At 40.9% G+C, this 12,803-nt stretch overlaps 1 protein-coding gene across 2 annotated transcripts; it reads left to right on the forward strand.

The window, feature by feature from the left end:
- The first annotated feature begins 985 nt into the window (after positions 1-985).
- On the forward strand, positions 986-9,373 carry med8 (mediator complex subunit 8). Of its 2 annotated transcripts, none has more exons than XM_033620923.2 (7): positions 986-1,062; positions 1,418-1,539; positions 3,469-3,613; positions 3,723-3,863; positions 4,755-4,842; positions 4,930-5,190; positions 9,161-9,373. In XM_033620923.2, exons 1-7 carry the CDS (start codon positions 1,057-1,059, stop codon positions 9,229-9,231), a joined length of 834 nt encoding a protein of 277 aa, XP_033476814.1. In that variant the 5' UTR covers positions 986-1,056; the 3' UTR covers positions 9,232-9,373. The 2 variants fall into 2 exon arrangements, with proteins under 2 accessions (XP_033476814.1, XP_033476815.1); XM_033620924.2 differs by having other exon boundaries at positions 4,930-5,169.
- Positions 9,374-12,803: the final 3,430 nt, after the last annotated feature.

The following is a 12,803-nucleotide window of genomic DNA, read 5'->3' on the forward strand; positions in this document are numbered from 1 at the left end:
ATGTTTGAATGGGGGCAGATAAGGTCCTGTGAAAATTACCTGAGGACCAGCAGCTTTTTACTTTTGTACTGTTAGTATCAGTCCTGTTTACGATATGATACGATACGATTCAATATACTTTATTGTCCCTGTAGGGAAATTGATTAATTATTATTCATTACCATTCATGTGCTAACAATACCCTGTTTCCATGTGCCTGCAACTACTAAATATGAGCGTTCTTTGGCATAATATTTTAAACATCTGTGTTCTTGAAATGAAAGTATGCACAACTATTGATGCTCATCTTATATTGGGCACGACATTGGTTCTGTATCATTAAGCAGTTATTTTCCAATACTAATTAGCTGGCCAGGATATAGTGCAGCAGCCTTTGTACTACAATGTTATCTGCAATATTGCATATTTTCACCGGAAATATTGTAGTGGAATGGCTGTGAGTAGAATTATTGTCATCTCCTATTGTGCAAACCTTGTATTTTTAGGCTGATGCACATACATAATATTTAATATACCCCAGTTATTGTTTTGGATCACGTTTAAGATTCAGTTGTGGATGAAGTACTGGGATTCTTTGCTTTAGTGAAATTAGTAATAGGACACTGAAAATTTCACAATGCCTTTGCCAGCTAATCCAATTTTTAAACAGCTAAGTTATTTTAAGAAGTGGGAGGATTTTTTTTCCATCCATAAAGGAAAGTTTAGTCCTCCAGTTTACCTAAAAAACTGTAATTCAAAATCACCAAATGTGAAGATATGTGGTACAATATTTGCCTGTCAAGTGTACATGAGTAAATATGCTTAGTTACATTTCACTACTTAATGCATTTAAAAATAATAATAATAACAATTTAATTGAATTGGATTTAAGTCTATTTTATTTTATTTATTTATTCATTTATTTATTGTTATTTTAGTATGCTTCCGTGTGGAGGAGAAAAATGCATATAGTGGCTTCACAAATTTAAAACACATGCATTTATTTTGACAACGTGAACCGGAAGTTATTCAGCCTTGACCGGTCGGAGCGTTTCTTCGTGAGCTTGTAGTTGAACAATGCAGGTAATGTCATTTTAATGCTCATATATTATAATTCACAGCGTGATACTTTGTTATATTATTTACTTTTATTTTCTGTAAAGTTTAATGTGCACACGCTTATACACGGTGCTTCTGTTTGACTTGTTTGTAGCGATAGCAGTAGCTAGCATGCTAACATTAACAGCTAAATAAGTTTGCATTCAAGCTAGCTAGTTTAGCATTACAGTCGTTTCAGGTTTAATTTAAAATTGAATTAACATTTACGTTGATAAACTTTGGGGTTACCACAGACTGTCGTTAGGATTGTCTGGTGTGTGTCGTGTGTGTTTTGGGTTTTGTTCATCAGACGGAGCTTGTTGTCTTGTATCACTCTTAGCAAAGAGAAGAGAAGCAGCTGGAGGCGGCGGTGGAGTCTCTCATTTCTCGGGTCGCACACGTCAAAAACGCTCTTCACAGTTTCATTTATAAGTTGGAAAATGAATACGAGCGATTAACATGGTAAGTAAAGCACAATTTTCTCGAAATACTAATCTGTACCAGTTTCTGCTATCATAGCCTACGGCATTTCTAAGGTAAATACACTCACCGGCCACTTTATTAGGTACACCTTGCTAGTACCAGGTTGGACTCCTTTTGCCTTCAGAGCTGCCTTAATTCTTGGTGTCACAGATTCAACAAGGTGCTGGAAACTTTCCTCAGAGATTTTGGTCCATATTGACATGATGACATCACACAGTTGCTGCAGATTTGTCGGCTGCACATCCATGATGTGAGTCTCCCGTTCCACCACATCCCAAAGGTGCTCTATTGGACAGAGATCTGGTGACTGTGGAGGCCAGTTTGAGATGATCTGAGCTTTGTGACATGGTGCGTTATCCTGCTGGAAGTAGCCATCAGAAGATGGATACACTGTGGTCATAAAGGGATGGACACGGTCAGCAACAATACTCAGGTAGGCTGTGGTGTTTAAACCATGCTCAGTTGGTACTAAGAAAATCTCCCTCACACCATTACACCACCAGCAGCAGCCTGAACCGTTGATACAAGGCAGGATGGATCCATGCTTTCATGTTGTTTACACCAAATTCTGACCCTACCATCTGAATGTGGCAGCAGAAATCCAGACTCATCAGACCAGGCAACGTTTTTCCAATCTTATATTGTCCAGTTTTGGTGAGCCTGTGTGAACTGTAGCCTCAGTTTCCTGTTGTTAGCTGACAGGAGTGGCACCTGGTGTGGTCTTCTGCTGCTGTAGCCCATCTGCTTGAAGGTTGGACGTGTTGTTGGTTCAGAGATGGTCTTCTGCTCACCTTGGTTGTAACCAGTGGTTATTTGACTTCCTGTTGCCTTTCTATCATCTTGAACCAGTCTGGCCATTCTCCTCTGACCTCTGGCATCAACAAGGCATTAGGTTCGTTCGAGATGAGCCAGTGCTGCGCAGATTCGATCACCGGCGATCGGCGCACAATGCATGCCGGTTAGTTTTGTGTCCGACTTCATCCCGACTTGCTCTGACGTATTACAAAAGTGGACGTCGATAAAGCCGCAAGAGCAAGGCGGCCGCAGTTTTTAGAGCCAAGCGCTGCATTTGCTCTCCACCGACTGCACCACCTGGCTCTCACCTGATCTAACAGCTGATTGGTTTAGACGTGGACTCAACAAGATGACGTTTTAGATAAACTACTCATTTTTGTTGAATTCTAGAGATAAAGATTGTATTTGTCTGATCTGAAGGTTTATTCTGTGAACAGAAAACATGTTGTGTGACTGATGGTGAAAACAAACTGATATATGGGTCTAATCACTTTTTTAATGAACTGACACCATTCCAGACAGGATGTAAGTGTGTCTGTGACTTCCTGCATGGACTGAAGGCTGCTGGAAACTGTCCGACTTCACCGCAGCTTTTTGTCACCGCCCCCCGCTGCGGCCGCCTGCTCTCGTTTACTTTTCAGGCGAGGCGCAGTTCATCTTGAATGAGCCTACTTTCACCCAGAGAACTGCTGCTCACTGGATATTTTCTCTTTGTCGGACCATCCTCTGTAAACTCTAGAGATGGTTGTGTGTGAAAATCCCAGTAAATACTCAGACCAGCCTGTCTGGCACCAACAACCATGCCATATTCAAAGTCACTTAAATCACCTTTCTTCCCCATAAATGCATTGAGTTGCTGCTACATGACTGGCTGATAAGATATGTGCTATTTCAACGAGCAGTTGACCAGGTGTACTTCATAAAGTGACCGGTGAGTGTTTGTTGTATCAAGACTTTTTTTCCTACTGTATCAAAGCAATGCGGTGAAATAACTTCACACTTATGACACAAGATGTTTGATATTTTGTAATCAAAATGTACAGATTAGGATTTTAACGATGTTCCTCTGGAGTGTTTTTTTTCCTGATGCTGTAATATATTTGTGTCATTCAGGCCCTCTGTTTTGGACAACTTTGCTCTGCTATCCGGTCAACTGAACACTATCAATAAACTGCTCAAGAATGAAAAGACGCCATCTTTTCGTAACCAGGTTATAATACCGCTGCTTCTGTCTCCAGACCGAGATGAGGATTTAGCAGTGAGTATCAGAGCCCGCGACTAACACGTCTGCCTATTCTATGTGTTTTTCAAGCAATCTCTCTGAGCTGTCTGTTTACAATCTCGCTCTCCGCTTGTTCTCCCTACAGAAACTCACAGAGCAGCGTGTCCCAGTGTTCAGCCACGAGATTGTACCAGACTACTTGCGGACTAAACCAGATCCAGAGGTGGAGGAGCAAGAGAAACAGCTGAGTGCAGAGGCAGGACGAATTGGCCCAGAGGTGGCACAGGTCAGTTGGGTATTGTATGGACTGAATGGACTGATGCTGTCTTACTGACATGCATAAATGTTAAAGGGATTGTCCAGATTATTTGAAGTGGGGTCGTATGAGGTACTTATCCGGTGTCAGTGTATGACGTGCAGCAGATGTTGGTCAGCACACAGGCAGGAGTGCTGCCACAGAAGCTAAGCAATGTACTGCTGTGTACATGGGTAGCTGCACAACGTATTTTATCCACCTAAAAAGAATCAGTATCACTTTGAGTGTTCGCTATATTTAGAATAATTTTACTGCTTTACCTTGCCGCCAGAGTCCCCTTTACGACATCCAGCCTTGCTTTGCTGCGTTTTCTTAGTCATACCTATTAGATGAGCTCGACCCTTGCATGCCTGCGCTCCAATGTTTCCTCAGAGTGGATGTTTCATATGCAGCTACGTTTGCACGGCACAAGTGAGTAAATGAAATCATTCAAATTACTTGTGTTCAACCTGCTACATCTATGGTCTTGCCTAATATTACTTAGCTAGATGTTTGGCTGAGAGCTGCCTAACACACTCAACATAATGAAATGATTCATAAAGTTGATCTAATATTTGATCACGTCGTCGGTTATAGTTGCCACAGTAGGAACAATGTTTATATATCCTTTGAAACAAGCCACAATTTAACCGTGCACTGCGTCATAATCACACTCTGAGACTTTAACAATCAGCACTACACCTCTGACTGTAGGTATTATATTAACTATGGGTAAGTACTCCATACAAACTTATTTTAAAACATCTGAACAATCCCATTAAGTAGTTATGCTGTGCTAAAATGTAGAATAGTCTTACATTGTTTACATCTGCAGAATATTTCTAATCGCTCAAACCCACCTGGTTATATTTCTGTCAACAGAAACAGATCCAGACGTTAAATAAACTGTGTTCCAATCTGTTGGAGAAGCTCAACAATCCTCGTGATGACAGAGATGCAGAAAGTGCAGGTATGTTTTTTTATGTTGTCCAGATTATTCTTTGTAAAATGTATTTATACATTTAAATATGTTGACACTTCTTGTCTTTTTTTACAGCAATACGACAGAACAAACCATCTTTCAACCCTGCCGACACAAACGCGTTGGTCGGAGCTGTCGCTTTTGGAAAGGGGCTCTCCAAGTGTAGGCCTCCAGGTCCAGTGGCCCCTGGTCATCCAGGCCAAGGGCCCATGATGAGTGGAGGGCCAACCTTACAGCAGGTCACCATTGGTGGCGGTTCAAGCCAGCAAGCAGGTATGGGAGGACCGGTGGCTCCACAGCAGCAAGGGCAGCCAGGTAGGAGACCTGGAGAGCTGGGTTAGTATTTCACCGGACAACTCTGACCGTTTGTTTTCCACTTGCTGCTCTTCATCTCCCCGTGTATGTGTGTAACTGTGACGATGTTTGGTCGATGAATTGATGCTTTGAATTTCTATATTTTAGGATGTGAATGAGTTTAAGGTGCACAGGGTTTTTACATTAAAGGGTGGGTCCATCTGTTCTTTTCTTTTTTAATAAACGCCCATTCAGTGATTTGGGTCAGAGTGGTGAGAGCTCGGGCGTCGGTGGCTTAGTGGATAGAGCAGGGGCCCCATGTACAAAGGCTCAGTCCTTGCTAAAGTGGCCTGGGTCTGATTCCAGCCTGCGGTCCTTTGCTGAATGTCGTTCCCTCTCTCTCTCTCTCTCTCTCTCCCCCCCCTTTCATGGTTTTTGTCAGGGAACCGTAGCTGTTTAGGGCTGTCACGATAACTGCAATATGGCAATACCGTGCTATGGATTCGCCAACAGTCGAGGATTGCAAGTAACCACCCCCACCGCTATGTTTTTACTTTTTTAATGGGAATGCCACGTATTTACACTCTGTTACAAACGGCAGCAGTGTGTGAGCATCTGTTCTGTGCTGAGCACTGCATGTTTGAAGTTTTTTTTTCTGGTCGCTGAAAGTTGAAAAATATTCCACTTTGGGTTAAACGCTGCAGCTGCTCGTCACTGTCACTTCTCAATTGATACCGGGCCCACACCTACTGGTGGGTCCGTCCTCTTTTCCTACGTGCTTCAGCCTTCCCCTCATTCAGAGCCAGTACTCTAGATTGCCCAACAGCTTTACTTCTGCAGATATTCTGTATCATAGCAACCACACACAACCAAAGTGTCAGTTAAAACAAAAAAATATATTGTGCTGTTGAGCAACCCTAAGTCCCAGATCACACAGAAAGTGTTTTACAGGTTGCAAAACGCAAGCAGCACCACATTGTCTTTTTTTTTTTTTTTTTTTTAAATTGAATGCCACTGGCAAAAAAACGCTTGCTGCGTCTTTTTAATATTCCTAGGCAACCACCCCTGCACCTCCTTACCCAAACCTTCCTGTGTAATCAATGTACCATTTATTATTTTATTTATTTCACAGAAATTGGTAGAGAGTTCTTAATATGTTGAGGCAGAGAGTACTTGCTGTAGCTCTGGTTGAGAGTGAGAGGCTCTCAGTGAATAGTTTGTTGGACACAGGGAAACGGAGATCTGTGTGGGTACATGAGAACCTAAAAAAGAGGGTGGGTCATGAGGAGTCCAGGAGCTTCTTCTCCATGATGGCCATCTCACATACTGCACTTACAGTCAGGTCCATAATTATTTGGACAATGATACAGTTGTCGTCATTTTGGCTCTGTACACCACCACAATGGGTTTCAAATGAAACAGTGAATACCTGCTTAAAGTGCAGACTCTCAGCTTTCATTTAAGGCTTTTTTCAAAAATGTAGTATGAACCGTGTAGGAATTACAACCATTTCTTCACACAGTGCCCCGACTTTAAGGGCTCATAAGTATTTGGACAAACTAACATAATCATCAATTAAACAGTCATTTTTAATACTTGGTTGCAAATCCTTTACAGTCAATGACTGCCTGAAGTGTTGGACACATAGGCATCACCAGATGCTGGGTTTCTTCCCTGGTGATGCTCTGCCAGCCCTTTACTGCAGCCGTCTGCACTTCCTGCTTGTGTTTTGGGTGTTTTGCCCTCAGTTTTGGCTTCAGCAAGAGAAACGCATGCTCAGTTGGATTCAGGTCAGATGATATGACTTGACCATTGCAGAACATTCCACTTCTTTGCCTTAAAAATGTCTTTGGTTGCTTTTGCAGTATGCTTCAGGTCATTGTCCATCTGCACTGTGAAGCATCGTCCAATGAGTTTTGAAGCATTTGGTTGAATCTGAGCAGATAATGGTGCCCCAAACACTTCAGCTTTCATCCTGCTGCTCTTGTCAACAAGACAAGACTTCACTAGAATAAATACAGAGGGTTTATCACAAGATGCAAACCATTGGTTAGCCTTAAAATGGAAGGCCAGATTAGAGTTTGTCAAAAACCATCTAAAAAGCCTGTACAGTTGTGGAACAGCATACTATGGACAGATAAAACAAAGATCAACTACCAGAATGATGGGAAGACAAGAGAAGGAAGAAAGGAAGGAACTGCTCATGATCCAAAGCACACCACCTCATCAGTGAAGCATGGTGGAGGTACTGTTATGTCATGGCCATGTATGGCTGCCAGTGGAACTGGTTCTCTTGTATTTATTGATGATGTGACTGCTGAGAAGAGCAGCAGGATGAAAGCTGAAGTGTTTGGGGCACCATTATCTGCTCAGATTCAACCAAATGCTTCAAAACTCATTGGATGATGCTTCACAGTGCAGTTGGACAATGACCTGAAGCATACTGCAAAAGCAACCAAAGACATTTTTAAGGCAAAGAAGTGGAATGTTCTGCAATGGCCAAGTCATATCATCTGACCTGAATCCAACTGAGCATGCGTTTCTCTTGCTGAAGCCAAAACTGAGGGCAAAACACCCAAAACACAAGCAGGAAGTGCAGACGGCTGCAGTAAAGGGCTGGCAGAGCATCACCAGGGAAGAAACCCAGCATCTGGTGATGCCTATGTGTCCAACACTTCAGGCAGTCATTGACTGTAAAGGATTTGCAACCAAGTATTAAAAATGACTGTTTAATTGATGATTATGTTAGTGTGTCCAAATACTTATGAGCCCTTAAAGTCGGGGGACTGTGTGAAGAAATGGTTGTAATTCCTACACGGTTCATACTACATTTTTGAAAAAAGCCTTAAATGAAAGCTGAGAGTCTGCACTTTAAGCAGGTATTCATTGTTTCATTTGAAACCCATTGTGGTGGTGTACAGAGCCAAAATGACGACAACTGTATCATTGTCCAAATAATTATGGACCTGACTGTATGAGCTTCCACGCCTGCTGTGGTAACTGCGGTTTGTAAAGTCATACAGCTCTGGGTATCAAGCAACTGCTACTACCAGTTTTTTCAACTCAAGGAGTTCAAAGCGCTATGGCAAAAACGCTGGGCATCTAGAGTGCAGAAACACGAGGCACATTGCATCACAAGAACAGCGAGCAAAAAACTCCATTCCTGTTAAAAACAATTACAAAAAGCCGCCTCCAGCTGCTAAAATGCTTTCTGTGTGATCAGGGCCTGAATCACCAGAGGAAATCCCATCACTGCTACAGCACCATTTTATATCGCTCTCTTCAAAGCCACCAGACTGTTTTGACAAAAACGGGGATTTTACCTCACAGAACACGGGAGTTGCGGTTTGTTACTTTGTGTTATTGTGTGACTTTCTAATCTGAACTAACGTGGTGTCCACAGCAGTGCGTCACTTAGCTTTCATGCCGGTAAGAGGAATATAGACGATTGATAACACATGGTTCTCAGTCATGAAGAGGCACATTGGCTGGTCGAGGGGGTTTTGTATGACATGACGTCATCATGCAGGAACCTGGAATCAGGTCACATGTTTTTAGAAGGGCTTAAAAAAATAATATTGCAATGCTAAAACGTACGTACTCTGACCAAAATGTAAATGTTCTAAGTTGGATACATGAAAACAAAAAAAATGGACCCACCCTTTAAAATTCTCTGTAAAATATTTTAATAAATACAGTATGAAGGTTGAATTATATGAATGATGACACCATGTTTTGGTACCCTTTCACAAATAATTTAAACATTTTTTGGAGAGTAAAACTGGAATAGATTGATCTGATGAATAATATTTCATTCAGTCAGGGTCAAGGTAAGTGTTTATTTGACTTCCTGTATAAAGTGCTGATGCTGCGAGACAGAAATGAATCTCAAATGACCATAATACTTAAGGGAACTAATTTGTGTGCAAATAACCCCACATATGACCTGTAGATTTCTGCATGCAAAACATTATAACCAAGCATTAATGATCTCTTTTTTTTTCTTCCTCAGGAAAAATGCCAAGCAGCATCAAGACAAACATCAAATCTGCATCTGGTTCGATGCATCCTTATAACCGATGAGTTCTGTCTTTATTTCTTCACCCAACATTTCTTACACGTCAGAGACTCACCTGCAGCAAATATTTCTAATACCTCACCTCTGTATATAATTTTTTCATAAATTAGATCAACAAAGTTCTCTGTGAAGCTGTTTCATTCATTAGGGTGCACTTCTCATTTTTGATACATCATCTGAGCCTCAGTGTGTTAGCCACTAGATGGCAGTGTGTCACCAGTCATGGGATTGTTATAGTTTGTATATGGAACTGTGCTATTGACTCTTTTTCAATAAAACAAGTTAAAAAAGAACGACCTGGTTGCACAGTGACTTCATTTACAGCATCACTTTATCTGTAACGCTGTTTAAAAACCATGAGAAAGTAACGATTCTGCAAAATTTCGAAGTAATTTTGTCATTTTTTAGAATCCGAAACAGGAAACATTGTCACAGCCGTTCATTTTTGCAGTCGGCTGGTGTTTCAGCTTTGTATTGTCAAATCTGTAACCTTGTAATTGAACACCGCTCATGTTACGTGTCTTGACATGGGCAGATATCCACCCATCAAATGAGCATCCCAACATTTCAGACACGCACCATGATCTGATGTCTGCTCACCATTTCTTCTTCTCTTGCCTCTCTTTGCTCGTTTTGCTGCAGTACCAAAGGTGAGAATAATGAGGGTGGACGTTGCTCTGTGTGGCCTGATAATGTCAAAGTGTTTAAGGGGGCAAATGAGGAAGTATCGGTGCTGACGTGTGAGGGGGGCCTCTCTCCACGCCGGCTCTCTCTGTCCACTCCAATCCCTGTCCTGCTGCACAGCACAGTGACCGTGCTGCTGTCACAGCATGCGGGCGCATGGCTGACCTACATACACCCTCTGTCCCCAAACAGGCAGACGTCTCGCTGTGTCAGCCACCATGGTCAGACGCTCTGCTGAGACAGCTCAAAGCTGCACAAGGTCACACTTGCGTCCACAGATGAGGTCTAAATTATAAACAAAGACCGAACAGGCAGCATCCTGCAAACCTCACAAAACAGAAAGGTTGAACTGAGTTTGCAGCGACACTGTCACCCAAAAGTTACAGGGTTATGCAGCATTTGCTTGTCTTGACGGTTCCCTATGAACCATGCTGTATAGTTTGAATTAAAGCTAATCATTTACAGCATACAGTGGAGTTAGATTCTTGGATTTCTGATGTTTTTCCTGCTGTACAGGCAGCTGGTGGGGGGAGGGAGTATTAAGATCCTGTACTTAGTGCTAATACAACGCTGTAAAAGCCCTGCATTGTATGTGTGTACACTCAGGAAAATGTATTAAAGGTATTAAAAGTACTGAATGCAGAAAAAATCAAGTTAATCAATCAAAAATAATTAAAACAATTCAAAGGAAAGCAGCAAATCCCTAAATTTAAGAAGCTGAAACCACAATATGTTTGTGCGTGAAAAAATAACTCGGCCGCACTCGTCCATTTTCATGTTTTGTGTGTAAAAATCTAAGTAAAATTATCAAATATTAGTATTGAAATACTCGAGTACAAATACCTCAAGTTTGTACATAAAATGTACTTAGTTACATTCTGCTACTGCAGGCAGCCACTGACCTCTGTTCATTTCAACTCACCAGAAACAAACACTGATAATATTTAAGACTTAACTGAGTCAGGTAATCTATTATACATGATCAGCAGAAAATATCCCAAAACACGCAAAAACAATGATGTGATTCTCCCTAATGAAGCGATGATCCTCTGAGGCTGTTAAACTAATTTCATTGCACCTCTTTTGCGAGATGGGCCCACTGACATTTAATGTGCAATTAATTTACAATGATTTTTAAGAGGGATTGATGATATTTAATGAAAATGTATCATCACAAAAGCAATTAAGGAACAATTTTGTTTCTGCATTTTTGATTTCCAACAGCAGAATGAGAACTCCAGAGCAATGCAGTGATTATGATATACACGTATTCAAACATGTTTAAAATGTCCCGCAAATATACTGATAAAACATATATAATAATCACAACCAAATAGGCTGCCATTATCCCCAAACCTCTAAAATAGTTTAAGAAAATATTTATGACTCATGGTGTAGGTTTAAAGCCATAATGATGTTATTTTTTAAAATATGTATATTTTAGTTATGGGGCAGTTTTTATTGAGCCAACGATGAAAATACATATCACATGTTGCAGCGTCAGTGCTCATTTCATTTTACAGAAAAGAGTTGTGAAATAATACGTTCACAAATGCAGGAAAACATGTAGCTGTTAACAAGACAAAACATTAGTGTATTAATTGTGCATAAAGTAAATAAAGGAGAAAAAGAATGAAAATAAAATAAAATGGAAAAAAGGGAAACTAAGTCTAGATACGGCCTTCCTTAACCCCTTCTATTCCCTTATCCATCACCCTCGTCTTGCTTATTAACTCATACTCAGAATGGGATACTGTAGAAGAGAACATTACAACTCAGGTCCTTTGTGTGAGGTGTGATATGAGAGGTTGCCAGATTGTGATATATTGTGGGAGTCTGCCCTTTAAGACGTATCTTATCCTTCCAAATGTGGCATGCTGGTTAGATCATGTAGCCACATATTCGTTGGATAGTTGTATTCGTCATTCCTTTCCATGAAATTAGTCATAGCTTTTTTGCCGTAATGATACAGTAGGAGAAGAATGTTGTCTTAATGCTTTGAATACACCCAGAATGTTTAACATAGCTTCTGGTTCTGGTGAAATATCACCTGAGGGCACAAGACAAGGCTGTGAGAGAGGGTTGCTCCCGAGGAATGTTTTGTAGTATCTGTGTAGTGTTTAAAATTGTATAAGGCAGTGTCTGGCGTTGTGTTCGAGACTTTCTTCCCATTTGTCATCTGATATTTGAATACTTTTGTCTTTTTCCCAACTGGCTTTGCAACTTTCCGAAGATTGAGAGACTTATGATAGCAGGGTGTCATATAGGTAGGACATGAAGTTATTTCAGTTGGGTGATGTTTAAGACAAATCCTATTAGATGTTTTCTATAATCTCTCATCTGTAAGTGCCTGAGAAAATGATTATTTGGAAGACGGAATTTCGTTTGTAGTTATGCAAAGATGGCACATGTACCTTCTATATGTAGATCTTTGACACTCTGTATTCCTAACTCCGTGTACAGAAGGTTTTATCTGGAGTAGATGGGATAAAAGAGCAATGGGAAGAGTCTTCATGAAGGTAACGCCTGTGCTTTATGACATGTCAAAATGTCTGCTGTGGAACATATGGCCATCATATCAGTGGAATTATATTATTATACAGTTTGACAAGTGCATGTATATAATGTTATTGATTGCCATGCATTCTAGGGCAGTGGTTTTCAACTGGTCCGGCCACAGGTAGAGATGCACCGATCCAGCTTTTTCCGTTTCGATACCGATCCCGCTTTGAGTATCAGCCGATACCCGATACCGATCTGATACCATGGTTGACCTAAAAAGCTATATACCTTTACATGTAGAGAGAAAAGACTAGAGGCATCAGGCATTGATGACTACACAGTTCTTTCCTAAGATAACATGAAACAAGATGAAACAGATTAATGCAATGAT

Source organism: Epinephelus lanceolatus, chromosome 6 (genome assembly GCF_041903045.1).
Source record: "Epinephelus lanceolatus isolate andai-2023 chromosome 6, ASM4190304v1, whole genome shotgun sequence".
NCBI lineage: Eukaryota > Metazoa > Chordata > Actinopteri > Perciformes > Serranidae > Epinephelus > Epinephelus lanceolatus.

Coding starts and splice junctions, on each gene's coding strand:
- med8 (XM_033620923.2), top strand. Junction 1,540..3,468: donor GAATACGAGCGATTAACATG/GTAAGTAAAGCA, acceptor TGTGTCATTCAG/GCCCTCTGTTTTGGACAACT. Junction 4,843..4,929: donor CAGAGATGCAGAAAGTGCAG/GTATGTTTTTTT, acceptor CTTTTTTTACAG/CAATACGACAGAACAAACCA.